The 26,905-nt window shown below is 37.4% G+C and overlaps 1 protein-coding gene across 1 annotated transcript in view; it reads right to left on the bottom strand.

Annotated features, from left to right (window-relative positions):
* The window catches only part of LOC122814238 (dynein axonemal heavy chain 5-like), a 3,525,594-nt gene that overhangs the window by 835,426 nt on the left and 2,663,263 nt on the right, over positions 1-26,905 (bottom strand). Inside the window, exons 88-89 of the mRNA XM_044086840.1 lie at positions 26,536-26,648; positions 1,991-2,116 (exon numbers count right to left, since the gene is read on the bottom strand). Coding sequence (XP_043942775.1) covers positions 1,991-2,116; positions 26,536-26,648 — 239 coding nt within the window. The remainder of the gene's footprint in view (positions 1-1,990; positions 2,117-26,535; positions 26,649-26,905) is intronic.

The raw sequence follows: 26,905 nt of genomic DNA, 5'->3' as shown, positions 1-26,905 counted from the left end.
TGCACTTTCAACATGAAAGAGTCTGTGACTTCTGTTCCTTTTGTCATCAGAGAATGATGGGCTCTTGGTTAGTCCTTCTCTTATCCAGGCAGGGCTTGAGACTTATGTGGGGCAAGAGTATGTCTCATTGAGAAATTTTGAAAAGACAGGCTTTGACCAATGTATGCCTTTATGATCACTAACTCATTCTCATTTGTACAACCAGTGACTTAAGATCATGTTTGATTAATTTTATATGAATGTAAATTTGCCTTTGTCACAAGTGATAATTCAGTAAACATGTTTGGAAAAAAAATATCATGCAAAGGAAACTTGTGTTGGTCCTTTGGCTGTTCATCTACCAGAGCTGACTTTTTCTGAGCTGTAATGAACAAGTGAAGGTCCTCATGTCTTCTGAAGATGGCTGAATTGAGACTTTGACATTTGTTATGGTATTTAACATTATACACTTTTCCCAGACACTTGTGACCACCCATGTGGGCCCTCCTGATTTGTGATCTGATCACTGCAAAAACGAAAGATTTCTATGATTTAATCATTCAGCATAAGAACTTTCTAGTAGCATATGTTGGGTATAAGGTCCAAACTGTTCAAGTGGTTTTAAAGAATTGGAGAGCATGGGGCTGGTCATGCCATCCTAGTCGGGAATGTGACATCATGATGTGTACTTACAGAAGACTTGTGTGTTCCTATGTGTGGGAGGTAGAGGAACTGCAGATCAGTGCTGAGATGGGGATAACAGAAGAGGAAATGCTGACAGCTGCCTACAGTGGAGTGGCTTTAAAGCTAGACCCTTCATTTTTTGCTATATAGCTGAGAGCTCTTCCATGCAAGGGTGTAGCCAGGCATACTTTTTGTATCCTGCTCAGTACAATTTTTTTTCTGAACATGATCTCAACATGGCTTTTTTGGGGGTCATATTACGTCTACAACCTTCTAAATGAATGCCTTTAACCGATGCAATACTACTAACCCAAAAACAATATTTTTAATAGTTTTAGGGGGGACATCTGAAAATATTATATACATTTATTAAGTGCTTGGGGGCATACCTTTTGAGAGATATGTCCATTTTTAAGTGATATGTGTCGGGGGGGGGGGGTTAGCACTATGAGCTTGTGAGTACAAAATGGAATGTGCTTGTTATACCCATGCTTCCATGTTCTCATCCCTGGTAATGAGTGGAGTTATCATGCAGTGTGGCACCTTCTCTAGACTGATCCACAACACCTACTGTCCATTAATATATTTCTATAGTGTAAGGTGGACAGGGTTAGGACACCTGATAGAATAAAATGTGGACTTTTAAACCATCCAAGTAAAGACCAGGTCAACTCTGTTTAATAAGTAATGGGTTGACCAAGGAGGATATGAGAAATTATTTTTCATGAGTTGAAAAACAAGATTGTTAAAAACAGCTACTGATCTGTCAGTTTGACCTCAGTGGCAGGGAGAAACAGAAAACTGTTTCAGTAAGAAAGAGGTGCTGAATTCACAGAATTAATGTGAAAGCAGGATGTGCCACATATCTACCCTACTCACTTATTATTTTAAACCCTCATTTATTGTTGGGAGGGATGTGGCCTGCCACTCTTGTATCACTATAGTTTTCTCTTTTATGTGCTTTAACTGTAAATCCAAATAACAAAAACATTCATGTGAGCTACAATTGTTTTCAAAGAAGGATACTGCTTATGTTTTCTCTTAAATTCATCTACATTTTAGGTTTACTTTTGATCTTTCCTGAATTCTAAAAGATATTTTCTGCATCATCACTTCGCCTGCCAAGTTTCATCACTTATCTGTTATATTCTCTTTTCCTTGGCTCTCATTTATAGTGTTTCTTGGCAATGCAGCATTGAAGTCTACAATACGGAGTATGCACTTTATGTGGCACTCTATGAGTTTTTATCAAAACATTCAAAAATAGTGATATTGATAAGGAATTAAACAATTACAGAAACATGGTCATTGATTTGTATCTGTTTACCTTGCTTCAGGACTGAAGGCTGCACAGTAGGTGAGGAAAGCAGCAGTGATCAGACAGTTTGTGAGGAGCTCAGAACAACTGTAAAGTTTCACGGTTTCTTGCCATTGCTGCTCCAGAACCTTTAGACTTTAAACAAAATGGCAGTTATCATTCTGGTGATTCAAGCAATCTATACATCAGATATACTTTTATGAACCATTGCACGCATATGTCTCTCAAATGCTTTAATAATAGAAACTGGTATCAATTTATGCTGCCTAAATTATGCATGTATTTGTTAATATGGGACCACACTAGACTCAACAAGCTACCACTTTTCTGCAAAGGCAGGAATAACATACAGTTACATAATAATGGCTAATACTGGTAATATATTAACTATCGAACATCTGATAAAAAAATAATGTCTCTGACACTAGTTAAGCAAATGTTAGGTAATAACAGGAATAAAAAAGGATGCAGCAAGGATCTAGACTGAAAGGTAAGTACCCTGAACCAGAAGAAGAATGAAAACAACTCTATGTAGCACGGAAGAACTACAGATATACATCAATATAAGCAAAACTGAAGAAAGGGGGCATGTCAAAAACAAGAACAAAAATGTTGCACTGGACATTTGAAAATGAGAAAATAAAACCATCAGAAAAGTAGAATTTACCAGACCCATGCCCTTTCATATTAGGCATCTGGTCAGAGGCCATAATGCCATGAACTTGCGATCAAAGTGACCTGCTTAGTCTGTAGGCAACAACAACAAAAAAAAAAAATCTTAAGAAAAAAATAAGTATTCTTAAGTAATCAGCCATAAGCATCGGAAATGAATAATTAACACATTATCATTGTTTAGTGTAGTTTGTGCTACAGGACCATTGCAGAGAAAGTGGTAATTCTATTATATTTATCTTGTTGAACAAGAAAAGCAATGAAGGAAACTTAAGGCTGGTAACATCAGATATTATAATTCGCAACATAAAAGTACTTTCTTATTCTCTGCCTCCATGAAATGATGGTCATTTACTGTTCAGAAACGAATGGCTGTTTGTTAAAGGGTCGGGGCAGCAGTAACTTCACAGCTGGCCACATCTAACAATTAAATCTATTTCAGCATGCCCGAGAGTGCCACTGTAAAAGAGCATTTGTAGTGAAAGAGTGGGCTTCTATATGCATACTATGATTAGTTTTATTAAAATTAAAAATGCATTTTTATTTAGTTTAATCTGTATAGGGTACATACTCTGTATGAATATATGCCATACTGAAAAAGCTAAGGGAGCAGCAGAGAATTTTTGTAACTTGAATGTACAGAGTCTGATATCTAAATATGATCTCATTGTTAACTGTATATTCAATGAATTGTTTGATACAATTTATTTAATAGAAACTTACATCTACTTAGTTTATGTTAAATTGTGAACATCAAAATGAGCAATCTTCATTTGAGGGGTACAAGATGTTTATGGATGATTTGAATGAGATAATAGGACATGGGGATAATTTTTGATAAAAAGGAAATATGTCGTGTAACTAGTCTTGTGTACCATAATAATCATGTCTTCATCCTTTTTGTGCTAAGCATTAAGGGACTTAATAAATGGTGTACTGATGTGGGCATCCATAAAATGGCAGGAACACTTAACAAGGTTGGAATTGATTTACAATATTAAAATACCTGTTTATTTGGCTAATTAGATAATATTAAGAGGATTTAAAATTAAACTGGCAATGGGTCAAACTGGCTATGTTAGAGGATTTTTATGGAATTTTAACAGGTAGTGTTAGTTTTCTTGATTTCCAAACATGATTAGTCTCATTAATGGAGTAAATATTGATGTAATCATTATGAATTCATAACAGTTGTTTTATAAAAGATTTAGTAGTGACTACTTGCTTGTTATGTTAAGAAGTGACTTTATTGTTAATCTTAAACATACTATAGGTGGTAAAAGAATGAAAAGAAATTGAATGTGAATTTTGGCAAAGTAGACCAATGTGACATGTAAGATCTAAAATATTTTCGGCAAAATGTTCAATTCTATAAGGCTATGCTGTACAGTATTTTCTATTTATAGTGTATTTTTGCCTATTAAAAGATGTAACTATAGTTGGTTAGACAATGAAGAAGCAATTCAGCTAGTCCAACCAAAATTAGTATTTAAAATGTACAGAAAATAGAAAATGCAATGAACTGTATTGTAAAATTACAAAATTAATGTACAAAACTCATATATTTAAAGATAAAACGATCACTGGAAAATTATCTTGAGTTCAGAGAATAATTACATCAAATTGAGTAAATATATACAGATTTATCGATAGAGAAGGGAAAACTCAGAATGAGAAAAGATAAAGAAAAGCAATGTCATTTCAGGGTACACTTCAAAATAGTTGTTTTTAAAAATGTTGTACTTTAGTTTTGAAATTCAGTAACACGAACTCACTTCCATAATGACCCAAATGCAGTACCGTTATGTTTAGAAAGAATGCTCTGTTTCTAAAAATTTACAACAGTTTAACATTTCTTAACTGACACATATATTACTATATTCACAACTTGCAGCACTAGCATATATCATTCTGTACAGAAGAGCGGTAAAGATGGTAAAGTCTGGAACAGCACCCCTCGCAACATATCTAGACCCTCTATTTATAGACAGAAAATCATCTTTGGCATATTTCATCCCACGCCTTCATGTATACTACTCTTATACCATTGTACCTTTACCATGAGAACCACCTCAGATATTACTAGTGAGTAACAATTAGGATATAAATGTGCCACTGCAATCCAAGTCAGAATGTAATAGAGTTGTGAGATGCACTTAAGCCCCATAAAACATGCTGCAGGTAATACGCAAGAACTTATGATCTTTTTGTAGAGAATATATATTTGCATTATAAGGTTCATAAGTAATTACTAGGCTAGTGACCCCAGTGGGATTTATTAAGCATAGCCATGCTTCCCAAAGGTGAGAATCAAACACTACCTTCTTTTTATGTAAGGCAAACACCTTTAACATTATGCCAATGGCGTGAAGAGATTTGTGAAGTTATGACCTTTTATGAAATGTAAAAAAATATATATGGATTTTGTCTCTGTATTGTGCCAGGAAATACAGGACTTATAGACAGGAACGCACTGAAACCCAGACAAATAGGTGACAAAGTGGTCCAGAGAGCTAGGCCAAAAACTCTGCTCAGAGGAATTATTCACTGTCAAGTCTATTCTAAGGTATGGATGGTGTATTTTTATTTATTTATTTTATTTTATTTTACAGTTTGTTTACCAGGATAGTCCATTGGTCTGAGAAGAGCCCATTTTCAATGGAGTCCTGGGGAGAAAAGCTCCATAAAAGACATTATACAATGTAGACAAATCATATGCAATTAAGTGATACAGTAATACAGGTGAAGAACATAGTATTAAAAAATTCAATATACAATAGGAATTTAAAAAACAAGAAAATTTAAGAAAAACATTAGTCAATATTTACAAATATTTACAAATACATTTGTTCATATAATGGACATTTAACAGTAGAGGCAAAGGCAATTCATATAGGTATATGCCTATATTTGGGGCAACATTGCATATTTCCTGCATGCTCTTGTGGCAAGCTGCACATAATGAATTGTTTATTGATACATATTTGTGTGCCTTTTTCCTTTAATATGTTTAGTAGCAGTGGTGTGACTTGAGAGACCATATCTCTGGTGGCTATAAGAGTTGAAGATTGTTAGATTTAGAGATAAATTTATTGGTGGACAGTGGGGTGAATCCAGTCACTGTAGTCGTTGCACAGTGTCTCATTTTTACAACAGAAATACATTGTAGCTTCCAAATCCACTCTGTTACAGCCTCCCCACCATCTTTTATTTTACTCCTAATGATTTTTGCTAGATGGGCTGTGTTGTTTCTTGATAACTGTAAATATAAGACAGTGACTCCCTATAGTACATACTGCATGTGTGTTTACAATAGTTAGGGAATGTTCTGTGCATCTGTTGTCTGTACTCAATAACGAAGAGGCTTTGCATGTTTTCTGGTCTCTCTGTGAGCTTCTTCAAACATATAATGAAAAAAGTTGTGATGCGATTTTTAATGGCACATTTGGAAGAATCAAAGAATTTAAACCAATGATGGAAGCCTGATCCAAATATATGTACAGAAAGAAATAAGCATATTTTTCAGTGAATGACATTCATTGGGAGTTTAACATGGTGACATTACTCAGTGTTAGTGCTTCATCCATATATGGAATACTTCCCAACTTGATTCAGGTGCAAAATCCTAAAAGTAACTATAATTAAAATATTAAAAGTACATTATGAACCAAAATTGCTGGTAACTGCAGAAATATTTTGTTTTAATCACTGCAGTCAAAGCTCTAATGAGAATGTGACATGTTGCTGAACTGTGGCAGTCTGCTGTAAATTGTATATTGTGTGGAAGCTTGGATAAAATACACAGAGATGGATTTATGACTGGCATTCGCAGTGAAACTTGCCAGAGAGAACTGCTTATGGAATCAGGCATAAAACTTTTAAAGGTGTAAGGTACTGACAGAAAATGGAAGCAACAGACAGAGAAGCACACATGAGGATGCATGAGGCACAGGTCGTGGTGTTAACAAATTAAAAACCCAGGTTAATCCTGTAGAAAGGGGGGAAAGGTTACTATTGCTCTGACAGTGACAAATCATGCTGCAGAAGTCTAAAGGTTAAATACTGTAGTAGTGGAGAATTTGGGCACATTAAACAAGCAAGTTGCAGTAACATATGGTTTCAGGATGAATAAAGCTAACCCATGTCATAGCAAAAATACTGAATATATTTTAAAGGATCATGGGTTCATAAGTAAGTACTAGACTAACTGCCTTTGTGGGCCATTTTAAGCCTAGTCAGTTTCATACCTCCCAACTGTACCAAATTACTCATTTTGGGGTCCAAAACATGGGATGCCACAATTCCCGAGTGGCACCCCTTAATTTCCGAATTTCCCGGCTGTTTATTTGAAAATTTTCCCCCCAGCTTTTTGAGCTGACGTCATCACATGCACAATGACGTCAACTCTGTGAAATGGCCTGCCAGCCTGTCGGAATTGAGCTGCTCAGCTCAAACAAAAACGTGCGTGCATGTCCGGCCAGCTGCAAGCAAGGGAATGGGGCTTAGCTGGGTAAGCTGCCACAAGTGAGGGAATCTGCTCTTCGGTTCCGCTTACTCCTGAATGATCGGGCTGGAGCATCAAACTTTTGTGTTCGTTGCGGCCGTCCAGGTAGCTTTCATGTAGGTCTCATGTTTGGCCTAGTGTAATTTCCTCAAATGATTTTGGTTCCTCAGAGTGTGTAGCTCTTAGGAGACTGTCCTTACAGTTGCTCAACTTAAACCTGTAAGAAATAATAAAATCACAGCTGGGAAGATCCCAGTAAGTTTAAAAATCTCAGTGTTTATTAAAGGATCAAGGATCACTCGAAGTTCAATTCTTCTTCTTTTCCAGGTACTGTTTATTGGAAGTCATTCAAGCTCTGCTCAGTGCTAATTTAGTTTGTGACAAAACAGCTCAAATTTATTGCAAAGAGTAGGGGTGTTCCCAGGGTCATCATCCAGTCATAGTGTGTGGGTGTATTTGGGGGCATCTGCCTTTATTATGTAATTTGTGATATATTGGGGGTGCCTTGGTTAGCCCTTGTACATTAATTCATGTTTGAGAAAGTATTTCATTGTACTAAATGTTTTATATTTTATATTGAAACCATTTAAAACATTTCTTTACATTAATAAATAGTTGAATTGTTAAAAACTAGTTTAGATTCATTAGATTTGTGTCATGCTTGCCAAGAGTTATAAAAAAATTCAAAAAGTCATTGTAGCCACTACATGTCTTTAAGAACTGTTCTGTTATTGGTTTGCCCGTTAGATGTAAAAAAACTATTTATGTTATGGAACATTTTAAATTCTTTAAAACAGAATGTTAAGTTCACTGTTATGTCCGATGTTATATTGTTCCAGTTAGTTTAGGAAACTCATTTCATGCATCCAGACAAGTGTGGAAAGCCTTTTGAAACTAGTTGCAAGCCATTGAAACAAATATGTCTTTTTAGGGCAGGCTCCGTTACTGAGTTGCACATGGAAATATTTATTTTGAGGCAGTATCCCTTGTTGACTTATTCCTTTTTGAATAAAATCAGTGGCTTATCTTAGTGTGGAGGGTGCTTTCAGTTACTTCATCAGGAATGCTTCCGTATTTATTACTGAAAAATGAAGTATAAATTATACATGTCACCTTTTAGCTTGATGGATGTCATTTTATTTAAAAATAAGAATCAGAAGCTTTGGAATTATTAGTGCTGGAAGGTCCATTTAGTGAAGAAGAGCATAGATCCCTTATTATAAGTGGCGGGTTGGGTGCTTTGAACCCAGAATTCTGTGCTAATTTAAAATGCCTCTATAGGTTAAATGTAAAGTAAAATAAAACTTAGAAAATGAAATAATGCCCTAAAACACAAGGGCCTAGGTGTTTATGGATGCGGTGGTTGGAGTTTATAATGGTGTGTGTGGGATTTGGTGGCAATTGCTAGGGCACAGGAGGAGGGTTAGTAAAATGTGGAGGAGTTAGTGATTTTGTTATAGTTATAAAAATAAAAAATCCTCAGGCATTTAAACCCAAACCAGGACTTAAAAATAGTGATTAAATAACGGGAATTAAGAACAGGGTGGGGTAGGAAGAGTGGTGGGTGAGTGGATAAACTGCACTTTTGAGTGTGAGTTGTGTGGACAAAAGGGTGGGTGGACTGGCAGACTAATCGCATGGCACTTGAAAATATGGTGGTGCGTGTGTGTCTAATCTATTGTAAATAGTATGGTGGTGTGTGTATGTCTAATCTATTATGCATGAAAAGTCTACTGAAAGTGGTGAAAACATAAGAAAGTGGTGGTACCTGGTGTGTGCAGTTAACGAGAAAAATAGTTTAAAACCTTACTAATGAAATTAGGTTGTCTAATCAGACAGAAAAGTGTTGGAAGCTGGTCTAATTACTATAGTGTGTCGGAAAGCCCATGAATACCAGCCAGAGGTGTGGGGGTGGTGCCAATTGCTAGGGTACAGGGAGAGGGTTATGAGTAATGTGGAGGAGATGGAACTTAGCTGGGTAAGCTGCTGAGAATGGAACAAGCCAAGCCGAGCTCATGGGCAGCACAGGTAATTCTGATGACAAGAATAGAACTCCTTAACAGTGGTGAGAATGGAGTGAGATTAGAAATGGTGTGTGTGTGTGTGTGTGTGTGTGTGTGTGTGTGTGTGTGTGTGTGTGTGTGAGAATGGAATGAGAAAAGCTTTGTCTGTGTGTGTGTGTGTGTGTGTGTGTGTGTGTGTGTGTGTGTGTGTGTGTGTGTGAGAACGGAGTGAGACAAGCTTTGTGTGTGTGTGTGTGTGTGTGTGTGTGTGTGTGTGTGTGTGTGTGTGTATGTGTGTGTGTGTGAGTGTGAGAAAGGAGTGAGAAAAGCTTTGTGTGTGTGTGTGTGTGTGTCTGTGTGAGAATGGAGTGAGAAATGGCTGAAATGCTGTGTGACACTTTTATTTCTCACCAAAAATCTCCAGCTACAGTACTCTGCACAGATTTCAGTTTAACAACTTTACTGTTTTTTTTTCTGCTGCTGGTACCACAGAGAAGTGAACAGCATATTACTTATTAACTCCAGTGGCCCCCCAGTTGACAAGTAAGGCAGATGAAAGCAGCTGCATGGTCGCACCCTTTTGTGGGATAGAAATAAGAGATTTGCGATGCTAACTGCCAATATCACAGCCCATTTATGTGGAGCTATTTTCATTACTAGCAGTACAAAAGAAAATCTGCTGTGTTAAAAAATGGCCTGTTGCAGAAAGCTGCCCTACCCGTGTTATGAAATCACTATGGCATGTAATGGTAACATATTTAAGTGGCCTTGGTCATGACTGTGCTGTCTAACCGATACTGTTTCTTACAAGCCATTTAGCAATGCTCCTTGTTACACTTTCAGAGGGAGGAATTGTTAGATAGCTACATAAGCCTGACAAGTTTCTTTTTTTTTTTTTTTTTGGCTAGCCAGCTGTAGTCATAAGCAGGGTGCAGGCAACCTTTCTACAGCTGTGGGTTGTTGTCCTGAAGTATCACATTTTACTATTGCTGCTTCAAGCTATTTAGATCTGACTGCTACTTTGTTTTTAATATTTTCCCTTTATTTCATTTTCAAAGTTAAATATGTAGTTTTCATTCCAGTGAGTTACTTGTATATAAACTTGGTTATAGTTTTTTTCCATCATTTCTACTTTCCAGTACTTATTGTTTCCCTATTTACTTACTATTAAAGCTTCCATTCATGGGACTGCATTCAGTTATTTTTTTATGTTACAGGGACTCAATTGCTGTTTTAAGTGGTTATTAGTTTTTTGACTAAACAACAACTAGAACCATTCAGAGCATAATTGCCTGTATTTTGACTGACCATTTTTTTTCTGAAATAAAATTGGTTTATTTATTTAGTGATTAGGTAGTTACTTGACATGCACTCCGGTGGATTTTGTATAGAGAATGATTGCATTTTATGATAGTGATCAGAGTGACTGTTGGCAGATGTTTCATTTGCACTGCTCTAATAATGGCATAGTCTATATCCTGCATGTAGAGGGACAGTCTGTGTTCTTGTGTCGCTGGGTTCCTGAGTCTCTGCAGTTGACATATATATATATATATATATATATATATATATATATATATATATATATATATATATATATATATATATATATATATATATATATGTGTGTGTGTGTGTATAGAAGTACACTTTTATGATGGAAATGTTCTGAACTGGGCAGTTTTGTCATTATTGGTTCATGCATTTTGTTTCATTGCCTACTGGAAAAATGTTCAAACAATACATTTAAAATGAACTCTAACAATTGTGCTGTATTATACAAGGGATATAATTTAATAAAATCAGGAAGGTGTATCAAAGAACACATGTATGTTTCTTGTTTTGTGTGCAAGGAGCCTATAATTTGAAAACAGCCCAAAGGTAATTTTTATCCACCACTGGTCAGATGCATTTTCTTTGGATGTAGTGTGGGTTTCAATGCTGTTTCAATGACTGTGAATTTCAATGGCAGAGAAGTTTTAATGCTAAGTCTATTTTCATTGTGAGACAGTATTGCTTTGTTTAGCAAATGTCTATTAGTGTTAGTGCATTGTGCTATAAAATGCAAATATAAAATCCTAATAATAATTGTAGAAGTAAAGCAGTATGCACATTAGTGTTTATGGTAAATGGGGCACAATAGCCAGGTAATGGGACATTGGAATGGCTGCAGGGGGACTCTGGTGCAATATTTTGGTTGTCTGTTCTTCAGTTTGTGTTTGAAAGCGAGTATCCCACAATTCCACTGGGGTGAGTGGGGTTATGTAATTGTGTATGCAAATTGCATGCTAATCAGTGTACAGATTTGTACCTATTTTCATGGGCCTTGTCCAGATTTTTGATGTTTCCATGTTGAGAGGTATGGTCAGTTTCCATTTTGGTGCTTGAATTAACATCACATTTATCTCTATCTATCTATCTATCTATCTATCTATCTATCTATCTATCTATCTATAGGTTCACTTTGGAATCTGGAAATACTGAAATGTCAAATTTCAGTATCTCAAGACCAAATTGTTGAATCTGCAGTTGTGTGAAACTGCAGAATATTGAACCGGGAAAAGTTGAACCCGTGGTACTGATGGTGCGTTAGGTAAGTGTTATGTTTTTTAACTGTCTTGGAGAGGGTTTGTGTGTATGTGAGTGTGTTGGGGAGTTTTGGTGTGGGTTAGGTAGGTAACAGTGTGAGTGTGTCAGTGTTGAGAGTGGTAGTGTTTGTATGTATATGATGTGTGTTTGTGCAAGGGGGTTGTAGAATGTGTGGTGGTGGGTTTTCTGTCTTTCGGTGTTTAGTGCGACCTCAGAGTTAGTATATCTACACATAAGTAGCAGTGGTGTGGGGGGGTGCAGCCCCCCACATGGGTGGTACAGGGTGGCTTGCCCTATGCATATAGGAAGGGTAGGTGTGTGTGTTTGTTTTGCTGTGTTCGTGTGTGTTGTTTTGCTTTGTTGTAGTGTCAGGAGGTTGGTGCATTTGTGTTTGCATGTGTGGTGTAGTGTTTTGTTGACGTTCGCGGTTTTGAATTTTGCGGTTTTGGTTTTCGGGTTTGTGAGTTTTCAGCTTTAAAGTCTCCAGATACTGAAATTTGATATTTCAGGATTGCGAGATTATAAAGTGAATATATATATATATATATATATATATATCTATATATATATATACATATATATATATATATGTGTGTTCTTGAGTTGAAAAGCAAAAACGAATATTTCATTTTTTCTGGTAAAACATTAATAATCAGGTTTATACATAATAACTGGAAGAAAATGTTAGTGTTAGCCAGAGCATGTCTCATGCTCATTTAATCATTTAATCTTAGGATGAGTGTTTGTCTAGTCTAGGGGTGACAGCTGTTAAGAGGAAACTATCGTTCAGACAGCCATGAGGGTGCTTTGAGTTCTCAGCTGTGCTCTGGCTATGAGGGGATTAATGTATAAACTAACCCTGCCCCTTGCTGGGATATGGTTCTCACAGTACTGCAGGGTTACACGTTGCCTTTGCCTTACAAGTATATATTCCTGTGCACTTGATGTTAAGGCTACCACCAAGCATTTGAAAGCCCACCGCAGTAATGCATATTTATATTGTCCTTCCTCTATGAAAATCCAGAATGTGTGTCCTGATATTCTGTGCACTCCCCTCCAGGACGGGGAAAGCCATTCTCCCCTTCTGGCTCTGTGAAGTGCCTGAGTCATTGAATGAAGTCAGTTTCCTGGGCCACATTCAGGACATTATCACTCTGTGTGCCGGAAATGGTTTGGAAAGAGAATGAAGGAGAGAGTGGAAACTATGGCTGAAGTGTATAATTTGGGGGTAGGCTAAGGGTGAGGAAGAAGATGGGAGTGGGCTGTTGTATCATACAGAAGAAGGGTCCTGGGGAGTAAAATGGTGAGACAGTAAAGTGGGGGGTGTGGTGACAAGGATAAAAGGATATGAATGAATGAAGGGAGTGAAAAAGCTTCTATGAATAGCATGAAGGAGAATGAAAACTGATTGAGTAGCTGAGAGTAAATAGCTATGTGGTTACAGAAGTGAAGTGGAGTCAATATGTTTCAATGCAGGTGGTGCTAGGAGGCTAGAACACTTAAGAATAGGTATGAACTAAGTGACACTAATTATAGATGAAGAATAAGGTCTATAAATATGAAATATTATTTATCTTAAAATGCATCATTTGGGGTTGGATTTCACTTGACAACTTATTTCAGAGATTTGCTACATATGTGAAGTACAGATAAGTCATTATAGTGATTGCTGGACTTACACGTTTTATTCTGTATAAATACTGCAGCTTCAAATTATGTATGGAATGCATTGCCAAAGAGCAAGAGATATGTTGGGGGAGTTTAGGATATGATGTGCCATATTTTTAAATGTGCAAAAATTAGTGAATGAGAGTAATCAGACCAGATTATTTTTGATAAGGTAATACAATAGTGATATATCTTAGATCCAAATCAAAATGTGTGACTTTATTGCAGGTCTGTTTGAGTTTTCAGGCCTGAGTACTGGGGAGATTTATCATAATGGAACCTCACAATGAAGGCTTTATTTTAAAATAGTAATATGGACTTGGTTACACAGAGGAGTAGTTTAGTTTTATAAATGAGGCATTTAGCTATATGAAGACTATGTTTTAAGTTTTCGTCAGTTATCATGACACTAAGTAGTTTAATGATGGTTATTATCTCTATACCAGTAGATAAGAAAGTGTTCAGATAGGATGGTCTACCTGGGATGAGCCTTCTTAATGTAGTGGCATCATGGTGGATGACTTCCACCATGCAGGAGCAAAATTTTCACTGGTCAAGACTGAGTAAGTAATCATGTGTGACAAAATGGTACTGTATCTTTAAGGGCACCGTACTAGCAATACAGAAGTTATCTTACACATACATATGTTTGCATATATTAGTTCTGATGAAGTCCTGATGCTATTTTGAAAGACGAAAGTGCTATATTTGTTGTTTTTGTGTTTATTTTAATAAACAGTGTAAAAATTTAGCATTTGGCTTGATATCTCCTTTTGTGGACTTGTTTGCTCACAATGTTCTCTCGTTATTGATGATACAGAAGGTAAAGATGGAGAATACTTCAGTGTTATTTGAAGTGAGATGTTGAGAGTTAGGGGGTAGAAGGAACTTTGGGTTGAATTCATGAAGGTTACTATAAGGTGAACAATATATCTATACATCTCAAGGTAACCTTTGAGAATTCAGAGGCAGCCTTCCATGGTGCTTTTGGATGAAGACGTGCAGCACCATGGTGCTGTCTCTGCAGCCATGCTAGATGCTAATGAGGCATTCAAGGGGAAAGGGATATGGTAATTAGCCATGCCCCCCCTGAATTGCCTGTCTGAAGGCAGCTGTGTGCTGAGTAATTCATCTAGGTGGCCATTCCTCTCACATCATGGTAGTGAACATGGCCAACGTTTTGCACTGGAAGATGTAGCAAAAAGATTACAACAATGTTCTCCCAATTACAGGAAGATTTTGTGAATTGTTGAATCATTGAGAGATCATTTGTGAGGGAGCAGAGTCTGTCTGCACAATCTGCCCCCTATTATATTGGATGTCCTCAGGATGTGTGTTGCTGTGAGAATGTAAAGTGAGATATGGCCCATTTATATAGCCATAAAGCTTCTCAGCAAAGGTGATAGGATTGGGTTCCTCCCTGTGTGCTGATATTCCATACCACTGCCATGTTATGAGACTGAACAGATACCACATGTTGGGGAAGAAGGTCTTGGAAGGCCTGTAATGCTAGAAAGATTGCCTTCATCTTCAATACATTTATAGGCAACTTGGCCTCACTTGGTGTCCATGTCCCTCCCACCCCAGTAAGGATGCATCTGTGATTACCATGCTTGTGGTAAAGGTTGGATAAAGGAGGTTCTCAAGATGTGATTGTCTGGAATTGTTCACCAGGACAAATGTTGCTTGCAGGCTTTTGATAATTGTATCTTTTTTGGCATTAGTTCTGTAGCTGGGCCTCATTGGATGACTCTGAGGGTCCACTGTTGTACTGTTGTGCAATCTGGCAAAAATAACTTTTTGAATGGATGCTGCCATGAGGCCTAGGTGTCTCAGAATTATTGTAGCATCTGGGGTTGGGTTCTGCATAGATTGCTTACTGCTTGGACAACTGCAGATCGTCTTTCCAGTGGGAGGTTACCTAATTGTTTTGTTGTGTCCAACTGGCAGCCTATGAATGTTAAGGACTGAAAAGGTTCCATTTGGGATTTTGGTAGGCTTCCTGAAATCTCAAGGATAGGCATAACTGGAGTAAGTACTGTCCTGTAAAAATGAGGTTTTCTCTTGAGGTAGCAGTGATGAGCCAGTTGTCTAGGTAATGAGAACATGTTTATTTACTTTTTTTGGGCAGGTTAGTCCCAATAGGCTAGTGTCCTCTTTAAGGGAGATACCAGAGGTCATAGTTATACTACTAGGGGAAATTTTACCAGGGCATCCTGTAACTTGGATCATAGCTTCTTAGGAGATTAATATGCTAATAGCTTAAGAATGCTTACAATCCTAGCCAATATAACCGAATGTTACCCAATATATGGCCCCGAGGGGCAAGAGGATGGTATAGATTTGTGCCTATGCCTTGAGTATCTTACTTTTTGCCCCGTCCATAAGGAACATAGGCACTAGCCCAGGTGTGAATTTGCAATTATCCATGTATTGATCCAAACTGTGTTTGAAGAGGGCCAGGGAAAGGCTCTGCTTAATGTGAACAGGAAGCCTGTTCCAAAGAAGGAGCAATCTTTGAGACATACAGCTGTCTCTTCAGCATATTTTGCTTGAGTCACTGACTAAGTTTAGATCCCTAGAACAGATAACCCTTGTGCTGTTTGACTTGTGGATGTGTTGCAGCTCCATCAGGGCTGGATTTATGAGTGCTTTGTAGGTCAGGCATATGTCACCTCTTACTAACCGGTAGGTGACAGAGTAAAGGGATAGGGCTGTTAGTCTATTTGCATAAGACATGTTGTTTACATCCTATTTTCTTTGTGATGAACCCCTGAGGTTGTTCTAGCTGCTGTAACTGCCTATTCAAGTACATGCCAAACAGTGTATTGTACTCAATTATTGGCCTAATGAGAGCCGAGTGCAGTAGGGCTATAATTTCCTTCAATTTGGATAAAAGTACTACATTCTGTTAAGTACTTGTTGCAAGATTCAAGCTCAGATCCAGAAATTTTAGTCCATTTACAGCTTCTTTTCTTTTACCATTATGTCTCCTACTCTTTTTGACAGGTGTTGTGGGATGTTTTACATCCACTTGAGCTTCCACCAACTCAGGGAGATGGAGGCACGGATTAATGTCTCATCCAAAGGATGGCACACTCTGGACTGCACTACCTCCCTATGCTGCACTGCAGTGTCAGTAAGCCATCTACCTGGTGGAGGAAGAGAACCCACAGTCTTCTGCAGTTCAGCCTACAGTTAGTTATAAGCACAAGTTTATTATACTTAATAAGCAATATTCCTCTGAAATAACGAAGTACAGTCAAGAAAGCACACTTTGTATAATTCCAGCAGGAGGGGGGGGGCGGTAAAAACAAACCCTTGCACATGATTTTAAGTTTGGTACCATTGTTTAAGAGAAAATAAAAAAGAAATGGAAATATTTTTATATGTAAAATTTTGTTTTGGTCATCTATATTTGGCAAATATTAATTTAGTAGTGTACCATTTCTGCTTACTGCAGTAAGTGCAGACTGATAGCTTTATATTTAAGGGAAAGTTGTATATAAAATAAATACACTGGTAGGTCTTTTGCATGATGTTGGTGTAGTCTGTTATTTTTCTAAAGTTCTTCATGTCATGTGTGCATGTGTGGGGGTGGGGTGGGTTGGGGTGGGCAGTTCCAGTTGACTAGCACAGCCTTACTAAAACATCCTTTTGCTAATATCAAGGATGAACAGTGGGCTTTGAAAAGTCTTTCTTTTGTTTATAGGTTTTTTTTACTATTCATTTTTCAAAGGAGGTGCTATTTTTCATAGAATATTTTAAAGTTGAGCATAGAAAGTAGCAGGGGAGATCAAACTGTAACTGGTAACCAGTTTGGTTTTTCAAGTGAAAAGCAATGGTGCACACTTCTGAGGCAGGTAGGGTAAATGAATGAGGCAACAGATGCTGTTTATAAAAGACTGAATTTTATGAGCATTTTGTGAAGAATTTAGAGTATGGGGATTGCATATTCCAGAGGAGGTGTGAACACACTGATTACAAATATGATACAATGGTGCTCACTTCTGGGAGACCAATGAATAATGAAACAGATGATACTTAAAATGACTTGGATTTTGTTAGTGTTTGGGGAGGAATTTAGAGTAGTAAGGGGGTGCATATTTCAGATGAAGAATCAATACATTGATTGCAAGGGTACACTGATCATGAGAGGTAACATGTCAGACTATTGTGTAAGAGGCTTTTAACTGCCTACCCACTTTACCTACTATCATGTCAGTGTGGGTTTTAAAGGGCAGGTTATAGTCTATGGTAAGCCATAAGTACTTATATTGTGTTACCTAAGCAAGGATCTGGTGTTAACAGACAGAACATTATTAGCGGACATAGACCAAATGTTTACATAAATCATGGGTATTTACTTTGAAACTGCAAGACACAGAGAGCTGTTCTCAACTGCTCAACTTTTATGCATCAGTTGAATTTTAAGAGCATATACTTGTTTGAGTGAGATCTAGTGATGTATCCTAGCCAATTGTCTGGAAGCAAATTTAACAGCTTCTGTCATATCTTTTCCCAACTTGACAGACTGACCTGACTAAAGACTAGTGATGAGAATTATAGCATAGAAAAGATTAAATGTTGGCAGTTGTGATTCTTGTCTGGTCTGTCCTGAAATGTTTTTGCACTATAATGGGTTTTTACTGGTTCTGACAATACCAGATTTGATATAATGATCAAACTTCAGGTCTTGATTAACAATTACTTTGAGTAGTTTGACACACATAACCAGTTTGAGGGGATTTGTTTTTTATCAAGACTGTGTATAATGCTTTTAGAAAGTATGTAGGAAGGTTTCACTGCTTGTAAAAAGAATGGCTTTGGCCTGGGAAATATTAAGACAGAAGGCAGCATTTTGCAGCCATTTCTGTAATTGTATGAAACTGATTTGGAAACTAGAACAGGCATCAAATATTTTATTATTATTGACAGACTTACAATAAGACAGGATATTAATGATAGTAAAAGGGGGGGATGAGAACCAATCACTGAGGTACTCCTAAAGGAACTGGCTGAGGAGAAATAGATTCAGACCATTCAATGTCTTGAGACTTGTCATCCAAATAGACTGTGAACACGAATATGGATTGCCAAGAAAGGCTGCAGTTAACAAGATAACACGATAACAATTTATAGCTTTTGTTAAAAATCTCTGTAAGTCCTTTAAAATGGCAGCAGTTGCTTTTTTTACTTTGTCTGGCTGGCAGTGCAGAGTATTAAGGCTGCAACTTGTTAACAGCAAGTTCCTGTAGTCCACTGATCGATTCTCTCAGCCTCCATGTGCCCACTTTGTGACTGGGAGCAAGTCACATAATCAAATAATCCTCTCAGGTTGCCTAAAAAGGTCCATGTAGATCAGTTCTTTACCCTTTATCATCATCAGCTTTCTTATTTCCATTTTTCTACATGTGGTCAAGATGTCATGTCAACTGCTGCCACCTCTCCCAGTTCAGTCATACTCTACCTTCTTTGAAATGTACTTTGCGATATCAAATTACAAAGACATCGAATTAAAAAACATTGATCTCAGACTTAAAAGTCTTGCTATTTAGTTATCGCAATCCTCAATACTTTGCAAGAAAACCACAAATTTTATGAGGAACAGTCCAAAAATATGAGGCAAAATAAGACATGTTTTGCAAGATTTTGGACAGTTTATTTATTTATTAATTACTGCTTATTTACCAGGTAAGAGGACTGGTTTATTAAAGTCTTTCAGACACAACCTTGGACCAAGAGCAGTAAAGACAACAATTTATATCGTTACATTAAGATATTACATTCACGTACATGCTTTGTATGTACTTTGTACAGTTGAGAGGTATATTCCCATGAGCTGACACAGACCTGCATGTTTACTGACTTTCACCTACTGAGTAGCAGGATAGGCTTTGGCTTTCTGTCTAATAGCCTGCTTTAGGCAGATTTTGCCACAGAGGTACATTTTACTGGAGCTAGACTGACTTTCTGGTAACAACCATGCTGCACTATTTAATTATTCATTATTTTTTTAGACTCACTTTAAGCTATTCAGGATCATTATGGGGGTAGGCAGAGATTTCCTGACAAGCTATAGGAGTAAGCCATAGAAACAGTTTAGATTCATAGATATTCCAAGGCCAATGAGTCTTATGACCATTCACACCTTGCTAGTACCCTTCATCAGGCAGCACCCCCTTTCTCCAGGATGGCCATATCAGTCAGACTCAGAGTAATTTTGTGGATACTCATCCAGTTATCTAGCCTATGTTTAAAGTAAGATAGGGAAATCCACTGCTTAACATGTAGGGGAGGTTTATTTCAAAGGTTTGGGAAGAACTGCCTTACTCTGTGCTGTATTTATCTATTGATAAAGATTTAGGTCAATGGTTCCAGTATTGGTGGAGATGTTGGACTTGCAGAGAAACAGAAGGTCAAGGTCCACTGGGTCTCTAATGTGCAGTAAGATAGAGATCTCCCCTCAAAAGTCTGCATGACACTGAATAAAGGAATAGAGCTTCCAGCATATCTTGGTAGCTCAGTGACTTTAGGCCTGTGATCATTTTGTTAAGGAATCTTTGGCATCTTGCTAACTGTTTGAAATAATTAATGAGATACATCCCTAAGGATGCACTGTACTCAACAGCTGTCTTGATCAGTGCTGAGTATAAAGGAGTGATTACCTCTTTAGAATGTGATGATATTCCTTTGACAATTAGATGGACTAAATAAATGGATTTCCTGATAACCATTGTCAAGTGATGGTCAAAACAGTGGAAGCTATTAGCCCAAGTACCTAAGTTCTTGACAAAATGTTCATTTTATAATGGCGTCTTGTCTATACAGTATAATGATGGAAGGGGGTGTGTACCAAAAGTGAGGATACCACACTTCTTAGCATTTAGTTTGAGACCATTTTTAGTACGCCAAGGGTTTACTAGGGAGAGGTCATTCAGGAGAGTCTAAGCGTCATAGGATGAATTAACAACAACCTCCAGTTTGCAGTCATCTGCAGACTTTGTTAGTCAGAGGTCTTGGCTATCCACTTGGAGATCTGAGAAGTAAATACCAAAAGGGAGACGCCTCAGGCATCAAGCCCTGAGAGACACCACTGATCACTTTCATGCTTACTGATGAGGCATCTGCAACTCACACTCTGGGCTCAATCTTTCAGCCAATTTGTATATCCATCTTACCACATATAGGCAATTTTTTTAAAGCAATTAGTTTTTGTATGATGCCAGCATAGGGAATGGTGCTGAAGACCTTTGCCTGGTCAACTAACGCATACCTCTCAACTGTACAGATTTTTGCAGAATGCCGAGATATTGGCCTCATGATTTTGGTCCTTTTTTTATAAAATTGTGGTTTTCAAGGCAAATTAGTGGTAAATCACTAAAGATTACATTTCAAAAATAATGACAGACATTTGAGTTTCAGACCTCATATCCTTCAGAAAATTCATGCTAATGCAAAACCTATTATTTTATCAACTTTTTGAGTTTGTAAGAGCAATATTTAAAAATTGTCCCTATTTTTGGCCCTTTGTCCCACTTTTATTTACGGCTTTGTCCAGATTTCTTGCTCTTAGAGGTTGAGAGATATGACCATGTGTACTGCATAGGCACCATCTACAGCCTCTATGACTCTTTTGAAGATGCTTACCAGGTTATATAGACAGGATCTCCCCTTCATAAAGTGAAGCAGTTGGGGGTCAAGTTTAACAATGGTCTTGATATCACAGTTTATGAGGTTAGTTATAACATGCCCATGGTTTTGCAGATGAGGCTTATAAGGCTGATAGGACTTTAACTACCCTGATCAGTTGAAGGCCACCTTGATGAATGATATCACCACTACAGTGAGCCACTCATTAGAGACAAAGCTAGTGGCTAAACTTAAGTTAAGCCCCTTAAGAGCTGTGTCTAGATGGGCATGTTTAACACTATTTATTAAGCAATCAGCCATATGACATATAGTTGTAAATAAAGATAAAGTCAAAAGGAGTATTGTATACCAGAAATCTGACAGAAAAAAGCATCTTGCATGTTTTTCCTTCCAAGAAGTGTTATAAAATGTTTTATGCAGTATAATAAACCTTGTTGATAAACCATGTGATGTACTTAGATGGGACAGTCCCTGACATTACTGAATATTTTGCCTCTGGTCTTTGATGAAAAGGAACCCTATGAAAATACTCCACATCCCCCCACCTATCCACTGCCCCTGTGCATACCCCAGTGTGCCCTCTACTTTCACTCCACCCTGGCCTTGCCACACTATTCAGAATACTTTTCTCTTGTTTTCTCATACTTTGTTGTACTCTTCAGACTTTTCATGAGTTATTTCAATATATCCTAACTGGTCAAGACTGCAGCATAATAAATGAAGAGGAAGTAATAAAATTAAGGCAGGGGTCTCAGACCCCCCCCCCCCCCAGAAGCCATTGGGTTCTAGATGCTCTGAGATGGATTTTAGAGATTTCTTTTCCAACTCTTCTAGATGCTGTGAGGCACACTCCGAACCTTTTGCTACAATTAAGGCCCGGACAAAAATCATGACAAATTAAATAAATTCAGTATTATTTTTCCTTTCAAGAAGAAGTATGCTGTACCCAAGACTTAATGGTCAAAGTTGACAAAAAAGTATTTCTGAATAAACTGAGAAGATAAATGCTTGCAAGGATACATGAATCATATTTTAGAATAGTGTCTGTCTCTCTGTCAAATGAAAAAAAAAGATAGTGACCCTTTGTGTATTAGATTGGGATGAAATTGAATGATAAATGACCACAGTCATACTTTTCAAGCTGCTGCTGTCACACATCAATGCAGCTTGCTTCTTCACTCCCACCTCCAAAAGACTGCCATCTTGTGTGTGTGTCCGACAACCAGAATATAGTAACATATTTAACTTGTTGATTTAAGTTGTATTTTCACAATATGTCTCCTTACCCTTATCCCCTCAAAGTTACCCACCTATATATACATCTTATGTGACTATGAGAGAAGTGAAAAAAATTGTTGCAACCATATATTCCAGCTTGTTGCTCCTAGGTTGTACAAAGCTCATAAATATATTATAGTGATCTTGTGTGCATAGCTCTGAAGTTTGTAGGAAATATTAAAGAAATAATAACCACACTGTCACAAGCCAATACAAGCTCTAGAGACCTTCTGGGCATACATCTCAGGTTTAATTGTGAGGAAAATTAAAGAAGTAAAGACCACACTTTCCCCAGTCCCAAACAAGTTATAGTGGCCATTTGTGTACACCTATGAGGTTTGACTGCAAGAAGAAGTTAAAAAATAATCTCACTGTTCCTAGCACCCTACAACCCCCTCCCCCCAAACTATAGCAGTCTTCTGCACAAACCTTTGTGCAAGGCCAGTTGTAGTACAGATGGGTCCAGGGCAGAAGCCTTCACTAAATCTGTGAGAAATTCTAGTTTCTACAACCTGAGTTTTGGACGCTGATAACATCTAGTTGTTTTGTGATGCATAATATGTCTTATTTTTGATAGATAGTGACTTGCAGTGTATGGATCAACGTTATTATGCTCTGAATTTGGGAAAAAGGCATTCATGCATGTTAAGTACCATTCTGACATCAAAAAGGTTCTTAAAAAGCTTTAATTAAGCTCCTCTTTGTACAATTAAGCTCTAGTCAAGCACTACAGTACTACAGCAATCAGCAGTCACCACAAATGAGCAGTGAGAAGCTGTTAAACATTTTATTTGGACTTTTTTTTAAAGTCTGGCTGAAGTGTTTAACAGCCTGAATTAACTTTAACAGCTTCCCTCCTCTCTTCTGTGGTGGTTGCTCTCTATGTGGCAGTCGTAAGTGTGCTACAGCACTATTGCCTTTTTTCTAACTTTTGAGTGTATGGCTACTGGCTCACATATCATGCAGGTACAACATTAGCTTCATTTGTAATTTTCTATGAAATTTCTGTGCAGCCAGTCCAAATGTAACTCTACACTGTATACACTTTGTGTCACAGATATGCTTTTGTTATGGTAGTAGACAGCTATAAAAGCTACCCCTTTTGATTACTAAGTGCCCCCCCCCCCCCAGCTGGCACCCTTGGATCAAATGAGTTTTGATCGCTTCTGCTGGCTGAAAAACATTCCATATTGCGAACATTCAATTCTATGGAGTATTTCCCTTCTTTGACAATCATGCCTGATTATAGCAGGTCTTCTTTCATGCAATACATCAATCCCTTGGCCAGATGCCCTTGTTTCCATTTCCTTTTTCTGTATCTTCCAAATTTTCTTCACCAAATCTGCTTCTGCTTTCCTGCACATGTGACCGAAACACCATATTCTGTTCTTCTTGACCTTCTCTGCAACTGGAGCCTCTACAACTGGAACAACTTTGGCTTCTGCTCTAATGTCCTCATCTCTTCATTTGTCCCACTGTATGTATCATTTGACCCATCTCAATCACTTCAGCTGTATCACCTCTAGCTTCCTCATCTGCTCTGCCTTCACTGCCCAGGTTTCTGTTTCTGCACCATATGGAATCATTAGTTGCATTGCTGTTTTGTACGCTTTACTCTTTGGCATTCTTCTATCATACACACTACACCTGACACTTTGCACCATTTGGTTGTAGCACCTCTGATTCTAGCTTTGACATCCTCATTCAGACTTCCCTTCTGCTCAACCACCTCTTTCAGATGCTTGTAATTGCAAGTTTTTTTCCTAAATGACAAATAATTAATGACTGACATCATTCCTTTTTGTATATATTTGTGTTTTGTGTGTTTGAGTTGTATCCTCCCTGGAAGGCTTTTGCTGAAGAACCAGGGGGATAAACTTTAATGTTTGAAGACTTGTGGTTTTTACTACCCTCCCCCATACTTGAAGCTGTTAACCTTTTCCAACATTTTTCCTTCTGTCCCAATTTTTAGCTTTTTATGATTTCCCCAATTTGCTGCCATGACAACTTTATTTTCTGCACTTAGTTTCATTCCAAATGCCTTCAGTTTTGTAATACAGTCCGCTATCATTCATTTACTGAAATTCTTTTTCAGAATCTGCTTGTAGTGCCATATCGTCTGCGTACAGCAGCTTTGCTAATCTGTCTCCTCTGAACTATTTGTTAATTTAGTCCATAACTAATATAAACAGCAATGGGGCCAGAGCTGAAACCTGATGCACAGCCATTTCCACTGGAAAACCCTCTGTGGGTCTAAACACTGATTGTATTTGTGTCACTCACTGGGTCCTTTTACATAGCCTTCATTAATTTTATCAATGTTTCCAGAACTTTGACCCATCATGAATTGCCCAAATCAGCTTTTTTGGGACCTTGTCATATGCTTTTTACCAAATCATGGAACACCCAGATGGACTCATTCCTCATCTCCAGCTTCTAGACCACTATCTGTCTTGTTGCAAACATCAGGGTGGTTACAATGCATAACCAGTACCACGACTGGCAGACCAAACAACATGAGTGGCTTGATAATACATGTTTATTATCCCAATTAAATGCTTTCGCCCTATCACTTTAGGACTTCATCAAAACAGGGGAATACAATTTAATTAACATTTAAAGAGATAATTCAGAGAATCTCAGGATGTGCTACATCCTGAGAGATAAAATTATATTTTCACTTCAATTATTCTAATAGTTCCTAAGTGGGTCTTTCTCTATATTTGACTAGGTTTTAATTTGACATTTATCACCGTGCTTGTTTTTCATAACTGAAAGGGTAAAGCTCTTAATGGAAAATTCAACACCCATCACTGGCTCTTGTTGGTCCAGCGACACTGACACCATTACAGTATGCTGGAGGTCTTGGGTTTCAGTGTCAAATAACAGCTTATATTATCCTTTCACTTCTATACCATAGGAATCTGGAATATAAACTGTACAGCACAGAAGAACATTCACTAGTATTCATCTGTCGCAGTGCAAAATTGATTTGGGTCCTTTACACAAATTTTCACTCTGAAATAGTCTTGGCAACATGACAGTTACTAGTCTCACTGTTAGTCTTCTAACAGTATTGCATAGTGAATTAATCAGTATACTGGATGGTATCAGCTGTTCATGGAGTCACAATAGACGTCAGATCCTGTTTGACAGCAATAGATGGATGGAGTGGTTTGAGGCCAGTTTATGGCATTTATCAGTTTTTCATGAATCCCACATATGGATGTTCAGCAGTACTATTTACACATTTAGGCTCAAAACTCTTTGTGATAAAAACTCTATCTCAATAGCTTTCTTAATCAAACTAAAGAATACTGTCCCTGATCTAATGTAAAACATAACAGCAAGGCAAAGGCAGGCTTACAGTTTTTGGTGAGTTCTTTTTCCTGTGTATCCACTAACTGCAACTATTCATAAACTGCCCAGCTTAACAGTCTTAACTGTCTTATTTTAAAAATAACAGTCAACTGTTTAAAAAAGTTATTTTACCATGAATCAGCTGTTCAAATAATCACCTAGCAACCAGGAACATTCTAATGACATCACCTACTATTAAGCTGATTCTCCATAAACAGTTTGTACTTTAGAATCTCCCTCTCAAACATGCTCAATTAGAAATGTATGAAAACACTGACAGATTCTTTAAACATTCTGTATAAACAGGGAAATACACAGAATTTTAAGAATTCATTAACATTACCACAATTAGACATGCTGGCATAAAAGTTAATATGACAATATACACAAATCTCCTGCCAGACATGCTAACACAAATGACAGTGTTTTCATTTTCTTCACATATATATTACAATTATTTGTCAGACCTGAAGACAATGCGACTGAATGATGTTGTTTCATAACATCATGAGAACTTAATACTTAGCTGTAGTATCCTGTATATAAGCCTTACTCCTGTTTACATATCAGAAATTAATGCTGCATATATGCACCTCATAACCTAACGATAGTGGTAGAGTCATAATATGACAGTAGGATCTTCTCGGAAGTATAATGTGTGTGGAATCTGAAGCATAGCAAGTGAAAGATGACTGAATTCCACCTAATAAAAGCTACACGGTGTTTGGTGGAACCATTTTTGCCAGATACATTCCAGTCCTATGGATTAAATCACTGTTTAACATTTTCTTTCACAATTTTGCAAGATAGCAGTGATTGTAACCAACCTGTTTAGCACCTCCCGTGCTGCCTGAAGTCTGTCTCGAAGGGAATGAAGCTCTTCTGCAAGCTTGTGTTTATGGACTACAGCAATGTCATATTCATCCTGAAGCTGCTGAACCTGGAAAGAAATATATACCAAGAAAAATAAATGCATGGCTGTTAATATTTTACATTAAAAATCATCCTCTGAGTAGCAGGAACCCCTGTGAGCTTGCTGATTACTAGTATTTATCATTTATGTACAGAATTGCATCAATATTTAAATAAAATGATTGCTCCCTGATCAGCAGGTTGAATAGACCACTCCTAGTGTGAAAACTAAAACAAATAATAAAAAGCAATTAAAACCTATCCCTTTGGGCAAAATATAATTAA

This window comes from Protopterus annectens, chromosome 1.part1 (assembly GCF_019279795.1).
Source record: "Protopterus annectens isolate FY-2018-M chromosome 1.part1, PAN1.0, whole genome shotgun sequence".
Taxonomy (NCBI): Eukaryota; Metazoa; Chordata; order Ceratodontiformes; family Protopteridae; genus Protopterus; species Protopterus annectens.
This window is presented reverse-complemented; position numbering and strand designations above follow the sequence as displayed.